The following is a 17,131-nucleotide window of genomic DNA, read 5'->3' on the forward strand; positions in this document are numbered from 1 at the left end:
GAAAAGAGTCAAGGCTGCTTGTCTGTGCCTCCCATAACACAGCAGCCTACACTGCCTGGAGTTCCGTTCTTCCTTCCTGGCCACTTCTCCTCTCTTGATCATTTCTTTTTTTGACTAAGCTCTTCCTTTCCTCCTTCTGTTTAGGCTGTTCTGTGGCCCTCTTCTACGGCTTTGAAGTTCTAGTTCTTGATAGAACTGTTGCATTCCTATAATTTCCCATTAACCTGACTCATTTCTTTTTCTCTCTAATACCCAAAACATAACTACATTAAATACATGCCCATGTACATAGTCAATAATATTAAGTGTATTTTCCTCCAGTTGTCTATTCTATGATATGCTATTAGTTTCATCTTTGGCCTATGATATAAATTTGCCTGATTTTCAGGCCTTCAAAAGTATATATTTAAACATATGAATACACATCCATCTATATCAAGCTGTCCCATAGAAATATTCTTTCCACCCTTCATCTAAATCATTAAACAGCCTTTCTTTTCCACCTGAAGATTACCTGCACCTCAGTCTCTGATAAACTCATTGTTTAAACACTCAGTGAGAAAGGTTGATTTTATTTGTTTGCTTGTTTGCTTGGAATTTTTAAATTCAGGACACTAGGAAAATTGCTTTATATCTAAGAGTAGAAAGAGCGAAACAAATAAGTGTGACATCATTGTCATCATTCACTGTGTGTGTTTATACAGATAAATGTGAATTTTTGCTTTTCTTTATTTAAGCAGTGGACTGCCTTGTCTGTAGTTCTTGTTGTCTACAACACAAAACACTTTGCTTGTTGCTCCCAAATGAATATTGTTCAGATTAATTCTTTCTGGAAAACAGTTGCATATTTAATTAGTCAATGTATCATTACAGGTAGAAGTGACCAGTGGATGTGTTTGCAGAAAGTAGCACCCTCATGATGAAAAGTCTGTCTTTTCAATGGCTTGTAATAAGATGTTCCTGTGAATTAGCTATATAGAAGGGTCATGCACATTGGATTTATAATCACAAATATTATATTTTCCAAGACTTAAAATGTAATTCATCATTATTATAAAAAAGATTTGTGATTGCCTTACTTTTGAAAAGGTGTTGGAAAAATTATTTCTGTGACTATATTTCATTGTGGTATAATGGTCCAATGTTCAAAATTTTAAATACTTCAATGCAACTTACAGAATTTCATATCATTAAAGTATTGACATACTTCTTAGCTGAAGACTTTATGGGTGTGAAATTCTGTTGTATTTTCATTAACAAGATTATTTGTTTTCTTGAGTTAGATCTTAAAAAATTGAATATCTTGGTCATCATAGACTTGCTGTATTAATTAATCTTTGCAGCAATTTTTGAAAAATAATAAGTAAAAATGCCATTGAAAGCCATGCATTCTTTATTCAGTGATAGTCTCCCAGCCTCCATTTATTCATGCTTAGAGGCCTGTAAACATTTTGATGCACTATTGTTTAATAATACGTGTGAGTTATGTGTCTCGGCTTGTGAGCACTACTTTTGAAAACTTGGTTGTCATGGTTACTTTTGTTACCATTGGCCAACTAACATTAAGCCTTTCTTTTTTCCTTTTTTTATTTTTATTTCTTTTATTTATTTATTTTGTGCTGCATTAAATGGAGCAGTAAACCTGACAGGTGAGGAATAGAGACTAAACCCTTTCCATGCTCAGTAGGGAAAAAACTAAGATACAGGTAGACTTGAGTTGATGATCCCACCTAGCAAGTGGAAGCTGGACAGAGCCTATACACAGGTGATAATTTGGATATTGAAATGATGATTAAGGATATATTTTGCCTTTATGAGAAGAAAACAATGCTTGTCCTTAAAACTTAATTTAGAAACCAGTAAAGCAAGTCTCTGAGTTTTGTGTTCAGGGGTAAATGAGTATCTGTGTGTTTTAATGTGTCTACAGGTTGGAATTGTGAGTTGTCCTGTAGACCTTTTGTTTCGTTTGTTTGTTTGTACCCCTTAGTGAACACTCCTACCAAATCCAATATTATCCCCATGTCACCTAGCCCTGATTAGCGATAACAATTACAATAATAGCTGAAATATATTGATGATGAATCCAGACTGCTCTATAGTTTTTAACTCATATACATAACGCATGCAAACACACATATCTATTGATATAAATACTTGATTAAAATTCAACTAAAAGAACTATTTCAAAGGTTATCCGTTGTCTTGCCCACAGTACACTCAGTGGCCTTTGGTGTGGCAATCCTCTGCCAACAACACAGGAATCATTATTCCCCAAGGATTTCCAGAAATATAAATTCTTATTTATCACCTGACATGACTAAAACTAAAGGTCTCAACTTTGACACAGCATCCTGTGTTTTAGAATCCTCACAACTGATGTTTGTACACACTTAACTTTGAGAATCACTGAATTGATTTCTCTAAGACAACCCTATGTGGCCCAGAAGGCCAGAGTGAAATGTAATTGCAGGACTGTTAAAAACTATAGGAGAAGGTCTTCTTTCATGGACTCTGTAAGTAGCCATTAATAGAGCAGAAAAGTTCAAATAGTTTTGGGTCAGCCCAAGCATATAGCACCTTGAAGCTCCTTCTTGTCCTCTGGTTCTATTATAACTTATGCAGGCACTTTATAATTTATACTTCTCTCTTGTACTCGTGTTACAGAGTCTGACCAAAACTTAAAACATCATCTTCTTTTTCATCAGTGAACGAATTGAAATTGGTCTGTAGTTGATACTCATTCAGATAGATTTTAGAATGTAATTAGGGACATCAAAACAGCTAAGTCTGAACTACTTTCTTAAGTATTGAGTAGAGATTTTATAGAAGGAGTTGAATTCAAAACTTGTTTCCAGACCATGAATACAATCTTCTAAACAATTCAATTTGCCCTGATATCCCACCACATTAAGGGCTATGTAAACAGGAGTATCAAGTGATCTTTGGTTTTCCCTTAATTACACAACTTCTCTGTATAGCACACACTTATCAATTTACGAAGTAAACTGGAAGTAGAATTTGATAGCTTTAATAGGAAAAGAGCAGTACATAGAATTTAAATGTTTCTAGCCACTGTAGTTTTCTAATTAAAAATTAAATAACAGAACCTTGAAAAATTGTCCACAAATTCCTATGTCTCACATTTGTGCTAGGCCAGGTATAGACTATTTCATCCCTTTCGTAATTTAGGATAGTAAGTTGAAAAAAAGTGAACTACATAGGATGGTTACTGGTCATAATGATTACTGTTTCTTCTCACTATTTCTTAGACATACTTTGTATGTTTGAAAATCTCCAATTTTAGTAAATAAGTAGCTACCAGTAGTATGGTTATAAGCAGCCATAATCATGCCTTTGGTTTTCATCAAAACAAAGCTAAAGCAGTCTTTGATCTTGGGGGTCATCTCATTTGAGCAGTCATAGTAAAAATAAATTAGCTATTAGATGTCCCGAAGCTTGTTTCTGTCCATCATGAACCCCAATTACATGGAATGTATGACTTGTAAGTAATTTTATTCCCTTACTATGATCTTTCCAGGGCTTCTATTCTAACAATGGATGTAATTTCCAACTTTCCTACTACCAAAAAAAATGCTGAATTTCCTTAGAGAATGTTCCCGCAGCATAGCCATTGTCACTCAGCCTGGCCTCTGGGAGAAAGATAAGGAGGCTGTTCGATAATTCTCTCAAGAGTGTTGCAGTTGCCTTGCTTAGATATTTCTAAATCTGTTTTTCCACACCCTTGAATAAGTAGCAGCAGAGTTATTTGGAATAGAAGAAAGGTGCAGGTTTTAGTCATTAGGTTTGACATATCAATAAAGACGTATAACTGTGCCTACTTCTTACAAAGGCCCAAGCCTTGGAAAAGCCCTGATATGTGACATAAAAAGACAAGCTGTAGTTTTTTTCTGAGATCAACTGGTTAGCTGAACTCCTGACATTTATTAAGCCATGGAAATGTAGCATCTTCAACGACAAAATCAGTATCCCAACATTATGAGACTGATACCCATGGCATGATTGCAGTGGAATTTGATTATCTAGTCCCTCTTTTCATATAGTTTCTAAGCTCCTGTCTTTTTTTTTCATTGCTGTCACTAACCTTCCACTTCCTCTTTTCATTTTCTTTTTTATTCCATGTAACTGGAGATGCCAGTACCTTGGGCACAATTCAGAATCACTATACTCCTCAGATTGACAGTATAGCTTGGCTTGACAATACCTTCTATACTAAGGCTGTCTGTGACACCTTTAGTTAGTAAAATGAAGTCCTGAGATAGCTTAATTCAAGGTACTTAGAGAGGACGTTACCTAATAGAATCCATTACAGAAAATGCATTGCATGAAGGATATTTCCCTAATAATTTGAATTTCTGTTAATCAAGTGCACATCCTCTTTGTGTCAGTCTGCCCCTTATCCCCTGGTTATTTTTATTTTGTAAAGATGAATAAAAAATTAAGGAAATATTTTCTGGCTAATCTAGATATGGGAAGAGCAATGCTTGCTAGTCATGTATAGCATAATCCTATGAAAAAATACAGGAATACATAAATACATTTAACCATACCTTTTTCAAAATAAGAATGTTTATGTTTCAAGTAAGGATGAGATGCTATAACTTCTATTATAGTATGGATACTATATAATATATACATATATATTATATATACACATACATACATACACTGCTGGTATCAATATTTAGAAAAAGGCCAATCTGAAAAATGCTTCCATTTGCTACATGGAATTCTCATCATACTCTCTAAAAGCAATTATTTGGGTTTGGGAGAAAATGGATAAATGAATTCTATGGAAAAATACTAACATTTATTACTTGAAATTTTGTTTAAATTCCATTATGGCGGCTTAAGAAAGTACATCTAAGTAAGTTAGCATTGAAAGAGAGAAATGATGCATTATGGTCACATTTATAGAAAACCTTATTGTGGTATCTTGAATAATCATCATAGGAGTTGGCAATTCTATAAAATCAAATTAATTTTTTCTTGTCTTTCTGTGATTGATTGCCATTAACAAAATAATAAAGATTGTTACCTAATATCACTGCTCACACCCACTGTTTCTTTCCAGTGTGAGAAAGGAAAGAGACATTTGTCTTTTGTGGTCCTGACTTTCCTCCTATGCATTTAGGATAACAAAAATTTAGACATGCATTTACTTAAGTTACCACAATAGATCTGTATTTTGTAGTCACCAGTGACATATTTAAAAAGTGAGAGATAGAAAGGGGAAGGTAGGTTGAGTTGTTTACTTTGAGGTCAGGAACTTTTCCTGTGGTAAAATGTTACGTTTGTCTTCTAGTGGCATAGAATTCTATTCTCCACAAATACCAGTAGTAGACAGGACTATTGAGCAAGTCTAAAAACACCTTAACAGTGTTCCTTGCAAACCCAAAGACAGATGACCTGAATTGATTTTTTAGTTTCCAAAACTGAAGAATTCATCCACATTGACAAAACATGTGACACTAAGGAGCCCCTGTAAGCTAACAGAAGAGCACTTGAACAAGGTCACAAAGGTTCAGGGAAGAATAATTTAAGGAATGGTTCATTGCTTAGTTCTTTGTTTTACTTGTTTTAGTCTTAAATCTTGATTTTTATCCCCTATAGGAAGAGGGCAGAGTCTGAGTCCAGAAAAAGCAGCTTACCAAACAGTAAGGAGGTCCCTTCACATCACCCAACAGACCCAGTAGAGCTGAGGCGCCTTAACTTTCAAACACCAGGTAAGTGGCCACTTCATCTGTCACAATGTCTTGGTCCAGTTGGCATTGTCCTGAGAAATGGCATATCACTTAATTTTGAGCCATTTTGTCCATCCTGATTGTTTGCTTTAATATTGTTGGCATTCACATATATGTACAATAGAGAGGAATTTAAGTGCTTTATGAAATCTGAAGTGGGAAGGTAAAAAGAAGGATGTATAATATTTCCTAGTCTTTAGAAAAGTATCATTTTAATGGAAGTGACACAACTTACTTACATTCAGTCTGGCTTTTCATCTTATAAAGTAGTGTATGAAAAAATAGATGAATGAAATTAGCTCTCATTGGGATATGAATTTCATGCTTCGCTGTCTATGTTTATGGTACTATAAAAGAAGAATGGAGGAAGTGAAAACAAAGAAAAGAAAGACAGGAGAGGTAGAAGAAAGAAAAGGATGAAAGGAAGGAGTGAACGATTTCATGTCTTTTAAATTTTTAATTATACTAAATTTTACTGACCAGTGTAGGTATCATGCTGTAGAAACATTTGAATAAATTGAGATAGAAAATATACTTTTTCATAGAATAAAGAACATTAAGTGCTTCAACAGAGAAAAAACACAGTATTCTGATGAGTTTTCTGTGTAGTTTTATAATAACATTACTGCAAGACTAGTTCTACTCTGCTTTCTTCTGACCAAATTGTTTATGTCAATCAAATGTCAAATATCAAATGGTAGAGAGAACTAAAAACATCACACTGAGCGGTCCTATCATAGTACCTTCCCACAGTGAGCAAAACACTGTGTAAAAAGTCTTTAGGATTAAACTTTGGTTGTAGTAATACACCCCACACTGCTGGCATTGTTCTTTTGCTTCTAATTAATGTCTGAATGCTCTAACTCCCAGTGTGATGCACTGTAGGTATTAAGCTGTACATTCTCAACGAATTGCTTTGAACTGTGAGAATGCATGGCTTATTGTGTTTAACATACTTTTTTGCATATAGATGAACAGAGTAACTACTGAGTCTTCAAATGAAAGAGCTTTTCCACATTTCAAGGTGGCTGGCTATATAATCATCACAAATGTTGAGTAGTTTAAAATTTTGAGTGAAATGAGGTTAGGGTTCTTTAAATTTGCCTTTTTGAAGCCAAGCATATGCTTTCATAAGCATAAATGGCAGAGCAAATGTTCACAAAATGGAAACCCTTCTGTGTACACGTTTTACATGACTGATAAAGATAAACTGTCAACTTGTCCAGGATGGGTGTTAAGTCTCCCTTGTGGTGTTCTTTTAAGGAAATTTGATAAAATGGATAGAAATAGTAACTTTTGATTGGCTTCATTTTAAAATCAAAATATACAGACTACTATAAGAATAAATTCATCATCATTGTTATGAACCCAGAAATTTATTTGCTTTTTCTGTACCCTAACAGAATTCATAGAGGTCCCCAAAAACCACAGCACTGTAAGATATTCCTTATCCCCAGTAATCCATTGAGGAGAGAGATTCCTCTCTGCTGCTGCTGTAAACTGCTTCAGTGTGAAATGTGATCTGTATTGAAAGCAAACTTGGCCTTATAGCAGACACAGATTCACAGTACATCATTGAAAAGTAGGCAGATAGTGGGGATATCAACAAGAGAAGCACATGTGAGTGTTGCTGCTCTCTTCCTATAGCCTGACAGCAGTCAAAAGAATATAGCCTGAGAGGTAGCCATTTGTCATTTGTCAAGAATGCATCAGGTACAGATGTTGATGAACAAGAAAACAGCTATGCCCCTCCCAACAGACCCAATATTCAAGTGTCTTTTATGCCTCTAATTTTTGTACAAATGTGGCAAACCCAAAAATCTAAGAATGTATTTTTTTAATGCACATAGGACTGTCATGTCAGATCCCTTATAAAGAAAATATACTAAATTCAAATTTTCATAGGTTCCAGTTGACATATCATTGCTGACTTACTAAAAAATTTACTGAATTAAAAAATGGAGACTTAAGTGTATATTTATGGTATCATTTAACTGAAGTTACCCTTGTTACTGAACAGAGGGTTGTGTAAAGTGGAAAAATGTAATGAAGAGGAGGAAACAAAATGTAGTAAAGAAAATAACAGAGCAGAAGAAATGGTCCTACCCCACCCAGCACAAATCTCATGCAGGAAGCCTTGTCTTGTGCTGTAACTTGAAGGACAGATTTAGTTAAGCTTCATTTGTTTCTGAAATAAACTCATTTCCTCCAAAGCTGTATGGTGCTTAAGTCCTAAACAATTGGCCCTTTACAAATGAAATCAACCCTACTGTAGATGTTTAATATTTAGTAATATGGACATTTGACTCAGTCAGTTTGAATTTCCACCATTGACTGCCTTAGTAACATGCCAAAGTGTAAAAGCACAAGGTGGGGATATTAACTTTCTATATATTTTTGCTCTCCTCTTATTGAAGCAATAATTTTCTCAGGTGATCACTTAGAGTGTTCCTTAGTTAGATTTCATTGACACTATAATTCTACTTATTTTGTTCTTTAAATTTTCTGTAATTCATTAGGTGAAATATGCTTTTTCTGGTTTATACCTATTAATCTGTAATTACTTATTCCAAAATAACATTAACAGTTGAAGATATTTGTTAATGGCATGCATAAGTGTGAAATTAATAACCTATGTCTTCACTCCTAAAAATATGACATTCAGTGAAATAAGAAAACTATGATTTATATACCAACGACCAACTGCAGAACATCCCCAAGAAAGCAGGTGATGTCACATGTGACAGGCTATTAGGAATGATAAAGTAGCAAGCAAGTACTACCTGAGACACTCCATCAGCTGTGCAGAATAGAGGAAAGTTCATTGCTAAGCCTTCTGATTTTATTTTAATTTTCTTTAAAAATATTTTGTGTGTGTGGGTGAAAAGTAAGTTACATTTTAAGTTATTTATTCTCATTATAAAGTCTACAATTAAGAAGTCAGATTTCTTTTTTAATTCTGGCACATTTCAGTTTTCACATGACATCATTCTTATAGTTTAGCAGTACCACAGAAAAATTTTGATCATAAGGAAATCAGAATTTTACCCACTGATGTTCAGCTATGCAGAATTTTGGGTTACCATTCTTGTAAAATTTTGGATAGGAATCTAATCCCAGTGTGAACCTTGTACTCAAGCATCTAAGGAAAAGGCAGGATGGTTCTAACTGTGGGAACTGAATACAGGCTCTCATTCTGTCAAGATCATCCATGACTGTGTATTTATGTCTCAAAGTTCAAAGTGCAGTATATAGACACAATGTATTTGGGAGAACCTAGGCTACTTCATCTTTAAGATAATTAGAGATTACATGAGTGAGTCCTCAGTTATTGATGTGGTGGGCTAGACAGCATTCTATGGGATGAACAGTTAGATGACTTCTTTCTAACACCAATAGTAACTTTATAGCAGTAAAATGAAACCCGAATAGAGGTATGTCAGTATCATTCCCTCAGCAGAATAAGGTGGGCAGGATGAGTTAAAGAAAAACGGAAGTGACAGTAGATGGATGTATTTCAGTTATTAACCCCTTGGTAACTTTTAAAAATCTTTAAGTTCTATGGAAAAGGGCGATAGATTCAATTATGAAAGAAGCTTTTAAAAGAAACCTTAGGACTACTTAGATGGCTCAACAGATAAAGATTTGTTCATTCAAGCCAGACAACCCGAGTTCCACCCCAGGACCCATAGGAGGGAACCTACACATGTACATATACACACAAATAGATTAGTTAATAAACCAGAAATTTTTGGTAAGCCTTGCATGCCTTTTGCTAGAAGAAATGCTTTGTGAGTTAGGGATGGTTGCCAGGTAAGCTGTGAGTTAGGCAAAACTGAACTGTGTCTGTTAGCCTGCACTGCAAAGAAATACTGCACTTTTCCTTCATTGTAAGTTCTGTAGCCTACATTAACAGTATACCTGGCTTATATTTACAAAAGCAATACATATTTCTAAGGGAGGAAATTTCAGAAAATTTAAAATCATGCCTCAAATATTATTCACTGTTATTATTTAAGTTTTTATATGCTCGAACATGTTGATAATTTAAGTTGAAATTCAAAGGCATTTTCAAATAAGAATACATTTTAACTCATGAATTTTAGTTTTTCTTTTAATCACATGTAAAATAAGAAATGATTTTTAATCATTACTCTGATTTTACCTATCTATCTGCCTTCCAAGGTTCTACCCATGCCTTTTCTGAACTTAAGTCTGTGTGCACATACACAGTACATGTGTCAATAGTGGACCAGACAGACTGTTTTCTGGCTTAATTTTGCAATGCCAACAGGAGCCTTTCCGTGTTAGAGTAGGACATTGTTTCTCATTTTTGACAGTTCACACTGTCGATGTCATGCTGTTCTTCAGATTTCAACGCACATTAAGCCCACCCTGTTTATGGAATCTGCCTTTTGTGTCTTGTAGTTCATCTCACACCACTGTTCAGTCTGTGCATGTCAGATGCCAGAGAAAGGGATACCAAAGGCATTCTGATAAAGACTACCAGTTGCAGACTTTTTTTAATACTGTAAAGTTTATTTGCTGATAATTTTCCCTCTCTGTTCCATGGCCACTAGAATGGGAAAAAGTGAGTAAGCTGAAGGACATTGTGAAAAGCTAAGAGTGAATAAGGGGCAAAAAACAGATGTGTGTTCATGTTTGTGCATCTTCCCAGCAATGAAAATTGAATTGACTGTTTGAGAGAAGTCTGTGTTCGGTCCAGTAGAGAAGAAAAATAAAGGAAGGGCAACTAATAGTGTGGGGCACAGGTCCAGCCACTACCAACATGACAGCTTCTGCTCCCCTATTTTCCCCCTAAACACAACAAAGGGAGATTCAAAAAAGCAACGAACAGTGCAAAGCCATGCCCTCAGCTCTTAAGGCCTCCTTCCACTATGGGGCTGAACTTAGTGTGTTTTTCCTGAAAGAAAAAAATGTGGCTGGTAGGTGATTGATGGTCTCTGAAAACCAAACATAAACTCATAAAAAGTTAATGTATCAGAGATTGTGATCAGCAGCCGACTGCCTGCACAGTAGCCAAATTGATTTGGAGAGGTCATGCTGCAGCTTCCCTCATCCATTGGTGTTAGTAATTGTACCAATGCTGATAAAACCCACATTTATTTGTACATTTTTATTATCTTCATGGTTTAGTATAAGTAAATATGTGCATGCAACCCAACAATAAAACATCCCTGCCCTGTATTTTATATTGGTAAAACACTGATTCATTGACTCAGAATAGTACATTTTGGATATAAAGGAATATGGTTTGTTCAAATCCCTCATTCTCAGAAATCCTACGAAAAATAATGCTTACCTGACAAACACTCTTGGGAAATATTTTATTAAGGATATTACTGACTAAAATTGAGTAAACTTGTCATATTACCCTCAAAATAATTTTATGTTATAAATCAAAGTTCTTTTTATGTTTTATTTATTATTAATTTGTGAAACAGGTTTACAGAGAATTTGTTTTTATCTCATTTGAAGTAGTATGCAATTTATGTTAAAATGTGACAGATCTTTAAAGAAATGAATTTCTCTCAATGGCTGCTAAGTCAGATATACTCATGACAAGGTCATTGATTTGATGAACAGATTATCTTCTCCTTAATTCACATCAACTAAATGTTCCCCCCAGTTTTATCACTGACTATTGTCAGACAAAACCATAGCAAACTGCTGAGATACTGTAAATGCACATTTTCCGTGACAGCAAAAATCATGTATTGCCATTAATCCTGGCCACAAAAACTGCTCTTAGCAAACTTAAAGGGTTTCTACAGGCATTTAAGTAAAAATTAAGTGTTTAAAGTAAATAAAGCAAGTGTGAGTTAAGTATTCAATATATAAAATGCTAGGGACCAAAATTTTTTAAGATAGAATTTTCCCTCCATTTTGGTATATAGTTTGTTTTTCTAACAGATAATAACTTTTTATGCATGTACATTTGGTTTGTTTGTTTGTTTGTAAACTGGATATTGAACTGAGTTCTTTCTGCATGCTAAGTACTCTTTCACTGAACCACAACCCTCAACTTATTTTTTAACATTTGTGTATATGAACTGAAATATCTTTGAGCTAGAACCCAAGTGTGTTAATTTTGTTTCATAGCTAGAAAGTAGGTTTATGTGATATTTTGCTCTGCCTGTATTTCTACTGCTGCCTATCATATGAGGTTAGATGTGGAGTTTTCCACTTATGTATCAAATCAAGGTCAAGATAATTCAAATATTGGAGGTTTTCAATTTGATGTTTTGGGATGAGAAATGTGGAGGCTCTTTTGGATAAACACTTCTCCATGGACAATGTAGTTATTTGAAGCCTGAACTAAATGACAGTATATTGTAAGAATATTTTAAAAGCAAAAGCACCTCTCTACTCTCAAAATTGTTTTTCCAAGTTGCACTGCAGTTTTTAACATTCCGAGCTTATACCATTAGTTTATGGTTTCAGGAACTCTGAATGTGTTGACAGAAAGGAGTCTGCAGTGTGTACATTGTAGGGCTGAGCCTGAGTACTTTTTGCCTGCCCCCATCTCAGAACCAGGCTGAAGTCTAGGAGTTCTAAGATGCAGTGATTAGCACACTGTATTTAGAGTAGGGTGGTTTAATGATCGTTGTGTCGCCGCAGAGCTTAGGGTGCATGTCACCACCTGGACTGAAGCAGTTTGACCCTCTCAGCACTTTCATTTAATTGACACAAATACAAAAGGACGAGTTTGTTCTTTTACCAAGAGGTCATAATTTCGAAGGCCAAAAGAAACTGCAACTTCTTACTGTGGATGTCCCAGAAAGCTCTACATGAATGTGAGAGGCAAGAAGGAAATTCTGTTCGGCACAGGCCAGTTTATTTTGGACATAGCTAAGTACAGTACAGTTTGGGAAGACAAGTTTTCTGGTAACAATTATCTCGATCCCAATGCACAAGAAAGCTTACGGCATGACTACATGGAAACTCTTTTGCAACATTACTCTGTCATGAAGATGGGTTCTATAGCTTCAGGGACTATGACCTCATGTAGTTTCTGATTGAGTTAGTGCAAAAGTCACCAGAATGTAAAGTACATGTGATACCTCCCATAAGGGTGGGTTCTATTGGCTGACAAACAAAGCTAAAGAGGAAGACCTGAGAAGGGAGAGTCAGGAAAGAGATAGCAAAGGTCACCAGGTTATTCACAATAGCCACTCCCAGCATTTTAGGTATTCACATCCTTTCTGCAGAAGAGATAAACCTGTGTGCTTGTCACTCCTGGTTTTCCTAGTCCTTGTCTGTGAACACCAGGATGTCATGCCCTCTAAATCTCACCTTTGTGACCCACTGGATTGAAGAAACCTGAGGGCAGCATTGAAAACTATGAAGCTGCCACTTGATGGTTCATCAGGATGTTTAGCTTTGTGAACAGCGTCCCTAATCAGCCTCAGATTTCCACAAAAAATGACTGAGCAGAATAGCTTCCATTCGCACGTACCAGCCACTTACCGCCCATCCAGAATGATGGCTGACACAAGGGCTGAGTCTCATATTTATTGCTGCATTTCAGATAAGAAAGGTACGCCTGTCTGTCCTGAAAAGCTGAAACAGGTGAACAAAGGTAGCCCTAGACATCTGTTCCTCACAAAGAAACAAAGGTGATTGTTCCTTTGTGCAGGTGGCCACTGTATAATAGCTAATGCTCGTTGGTTATTGGCTGTGCCATTCTGACTCACACAGCCCTTGGATTCTTCCTCTGGTCTGGAAAAATCAGCTCCTATTCTAGACAGGAATCAGGGTACAGATATCAAAAAGCGTAGTAATGTGTTTACTAGTCACCATTTAGGTGACCAGATAGAGTTCCTGATCTTTTGAGTCCTATTGTGTAAAATAAAAGCACTGGACTCCATTATCTCCAGGATGCATCTCAGCTAAAAATACCACAGTTTTGAAGTTTTACTTCATGTGAGGAAGCTACTGTGACTATTATCACAAATACATACCATGTTGAAAGCAGTCATCATTTTTTTTCCTCCAGCCTATATAGTAGATTTGATTGTTGTGAAGACAGCATTAGATTTCATTCTAACATCATGTCTGGTAGATACTGTGGCCTCTACTCTGCATCTCAGGGTCAATCCACGCCTTTACAATGTGTTCGTGCTGTATGTTTATAGCTTTAGATCACTGGGGTCCTGATCCTGGAATGTCCTCAGCAGTTGTTAATTATACTTCAAGTTCTTTGCTGCTAATAATATCCAAAAAGAAATAATGCCTATTAGCCAAGTGTCACAAGAATACACAGATATTACCAGTAAAAAGTTTATTTTGTTCTCATAAATCCTGATATGATTTTTGAGCATAAAGTAGTAACAAATGGAGATACAGAACTCCTGCTGTCTTCATCACGAATTCCCATAGGGCAGGAAACTTAAAACATAAGTATCTGAAATATTGGAGGCTCTGAATTAATTGGAACAATGTGCAGCCTCTAAAAAGGAACTTTAAAATATCTCAAAATTAATGTGAAAATATTCTGAATGAACACACAGAAACACACCCATAGGCATGCATTTGGCCATGCATGTGCACGTGTAGGCACACATGCGTGCTTGCACAAATAGATACTCACATACACCTGTTTTCTTGACTGTGAACAATGGCTAGGCTTCTAGACAGAAGCTAAGCAAGTAGTACATCTGGTTTGAATCATATGTATTTTTTGAGCACTGGGCAATGAAAAACTTTCTAGATTATTTTGAAGTAAAGTCTAAGTGTTAGATAGAGTTTCTATTGCTATAATGAGGCATCATGGCCTTGGCAAGTCTTAAAAAGAAAAACATTTAATTGGGGCTGGCTTACTCAGAGGTTTTGGTCCATTATCATTATGGTGACGAGCATGGTGGTAAGAGGGCAGAAATGGTACTGGAGAAGTCACTGAGATTTCTACAACAGGATCAACAGGCAGTAGGAAGAGAGCGAGATTTTGGGCCTGGGTTGGGTGTTTGAAATCCTAAAGCCCATTCCCCACAACACACTTCCTCTAACAAGGCCATTCCTACTGCAGCAAGGCCACAACTCTTAATGCCACCCAATAAGCATTCAAATAAGAGTCTATAGGGGGCCAGTCTTATTCAAACTGTCTAACCCTTGATGATTGTTTTCTTACATGAAATAAAAAGCTTCAGATTAGAGTAATTTTGTCTCGTGTTTTATGTGAAATCACACTGATGTTGGTGTTCAGCTCTACGGATAAGCAAGGCAACATCATTATATAGAGTATGTACTGTTTTGGCTAACTAAGGAAAATTTCCCGAAACATAAATAGCAGACAACTCAAGTACATAATAGTTTTCTATTTTAAAATGATGTCCTCCAGAACTCAAATCAAATCTGCCACAATTTTAAAACTGTCTTATAGGGACCACTCCCAAAAGACCCTCGCCTGGGCAGAATCTCAATCAGTGTGGTGAAATAGTATTGTGAGGAAGGGAGATGCTCCAGAATTAATTTACTTCCATCCTTTGATCTTACATATAATGACATTGTGATATTCAATTACAAGTCCCTATGAAGTACATGTCAGAACAAAAGTAGCTTCATATTCTGTATCCTAAGGCTATGCTTCCTTTGTATTCCGTGTAGTTTTTAGAGGTTCAGCCTTTGTGTATGAAATGGCTATTCTTGTCCTAGAAATTATGTATATATGGTGCATACTGTCAAGCCCTAAGTAACAGTTTTTAAATGCTATTTATAAAGAGCTAGCACATATTTGCTTGGATTTCTCTATAACTAGCTTCCACCATAGCACTTTGAGACCACATGTTGGAAGTAAATATGTGATCACATCTTGTGTTGTTTCTTGTGAACTTCTGCTGTTATACTAATACTTTTCCCATCTCCAACTGGCTTTACTTTTGCAGCTTTGAGCAGTAATTCAGTCCCCTACGCCTCCCTGATTGGCTCTGTGTCCTCCCTCTCTAGCCAAACCACCACTCAGTCCATATATGATAATAACTCTCTCCCACGATTCGCTCGAAAAGGTCTAAACATCTTTGTCTCTATTACCTTCTCTGTTAAAGCACTGCAATGACGTCCACATCAGCCCATTTCTGTGTCCAGATCCATGCCCAGCCTAACTTCCCCTATGCTTTTGCATTTCCATTCTTTTCTCTGGGGAGTGCCTCATCTGGAGAAGCTCACTCTTAATTACTAGATTGCTGTCACCCATTTTTTCCCTCCACGGAATGTAAATTAGCTCAATATTTTCACCTATATAAAAAGTTTCAGGAAAGCCTCCAAACTATTGGTTCAAATATATAATTATATCATTGACAAAGAAAATCTACATCTAATCAACTCATTTCTGTTGGATCTCTGCCAAGATATTGGCTCCTAGAAGTAGGACCTTCACATCCATGAACACAAAGCCACCATAGATAGATCACACCTTGAAGAAGCAAAGTAGTTTTCCTTTTGTTTTGTTTTACTTAATTTACAATACCACTAATAATTTGGCATTTCAGATAAAGGAACTTAGTGGGTGACTTTTCATAGGTACCATTTCTAAAGTACCCATAAGTAATCCTGTCACGTTGTTCTAATGGTCATCCTTCCAGCCTGTTACCCTCCAGAGTGGCAGTGAGAACAGAGCATCGCCAGAGCTTCCAGTTGGAGCTCCCCACTTCTAATTTTCTACTTCAGATACTTCCCTGGGGGCATGTTAGTTCACTGTCTCAAGCCAGCTGGAATCTGTGTCTCTTAATATCCGAGTCAGCAATTCTCTCTCATGGTAAACTTGCAAAATTAATCTCAATGAGACAAGATCAAATCATGTGAACAGAGAGCAAACATCACAAAAACCCAAGAATCATCAAAATTAACAGCAGATTATTTTTAACAAACACTGTGAAATGAGTGTGTCTTCAGCTGGCCGACGGAACTAAGATGTATTAGCTCCCTGTCTGCTTTCTTTTCTCTACTTGTCTTTCCATCCATCATGTGCTCCTTTTCTCGAATTCATTTTCCATCATGGACAAAGATGTTTACACCTGGAGTAGCTTGTAGGCTTGCTGGGTGTTGACGTTTAGGACATGGCAGCAAAAACCTACTGTGTTGTTAGTGTGGCCACTTATTAATGGCTAGGAGAAGGCTGCAACCCCAGCCTCTACAATCTGCTACTAGTGGAAACATTTTTGAAGTTCAGTTTGGTTTGGTGTCAATGTGCTGTTGGTTATCATTGCCAATGAGCTGTTGTGCATGTCATTTTCTGTGTTCATATTTGCATGTGAATGTTGTCACCTGCCATGTTTGTGAAATACTAAAGTGATTCTCATGTGTCATGTTGTATGGTAAGCCCTGCACAAGCTTGCATTTTATTAGTCTTT

At 36.2% G+C, this 17,131-nt stretch overlaps 1 protein-coding gene across 45 annotated transcripts in view; it reads left to right on the forward strand.

Annotated features, from left to right (window-relative positions):
• Positions 1-17,131, forward strand: part of Ptprd (protein tyrosine phosphatase receptor type D) — a 379,195-nt gene that overhangs the window by 262,679 nt on the left and 99,385 nt on the right. For 20 of the 45 annotated variants that reach the window (XM_032902504.1, XM_032902475.1, XM_032902538.1 and 17 more), the window contains 2 exons: positions 1,635-1,649; positions 5,632-5,744. In XM_032902504.1, coding sequence (XP_032758395.1) covers positions 1,635-1,649; positions 5,632-5,744 — 128 coding nt within the window. The remainder of the gene's footprint in view (positions 1-1,634; positions 1,650-5,631; positions 5,745-17,131) is intronic. The other 25 variants (XM_032902526.1, XM_032902551.1, XM_032902554.1 and 22 more) reach the window with 2 other exon arrangements.

The sequence above is a fragment of the Rattus rattus genome, chromosome 1 (genome assembly GCF_011064425.1).
Source record: "Rattus rattus isolate New Zealand chromosome 1, Rrattus_CSIRO_v1, whole genome shotgun sequence".
NCBI lineage: Eukaryota > Metazoa > Chordata > Mammalia > Rodentia > Muridae > Rattus > Rattus rattus.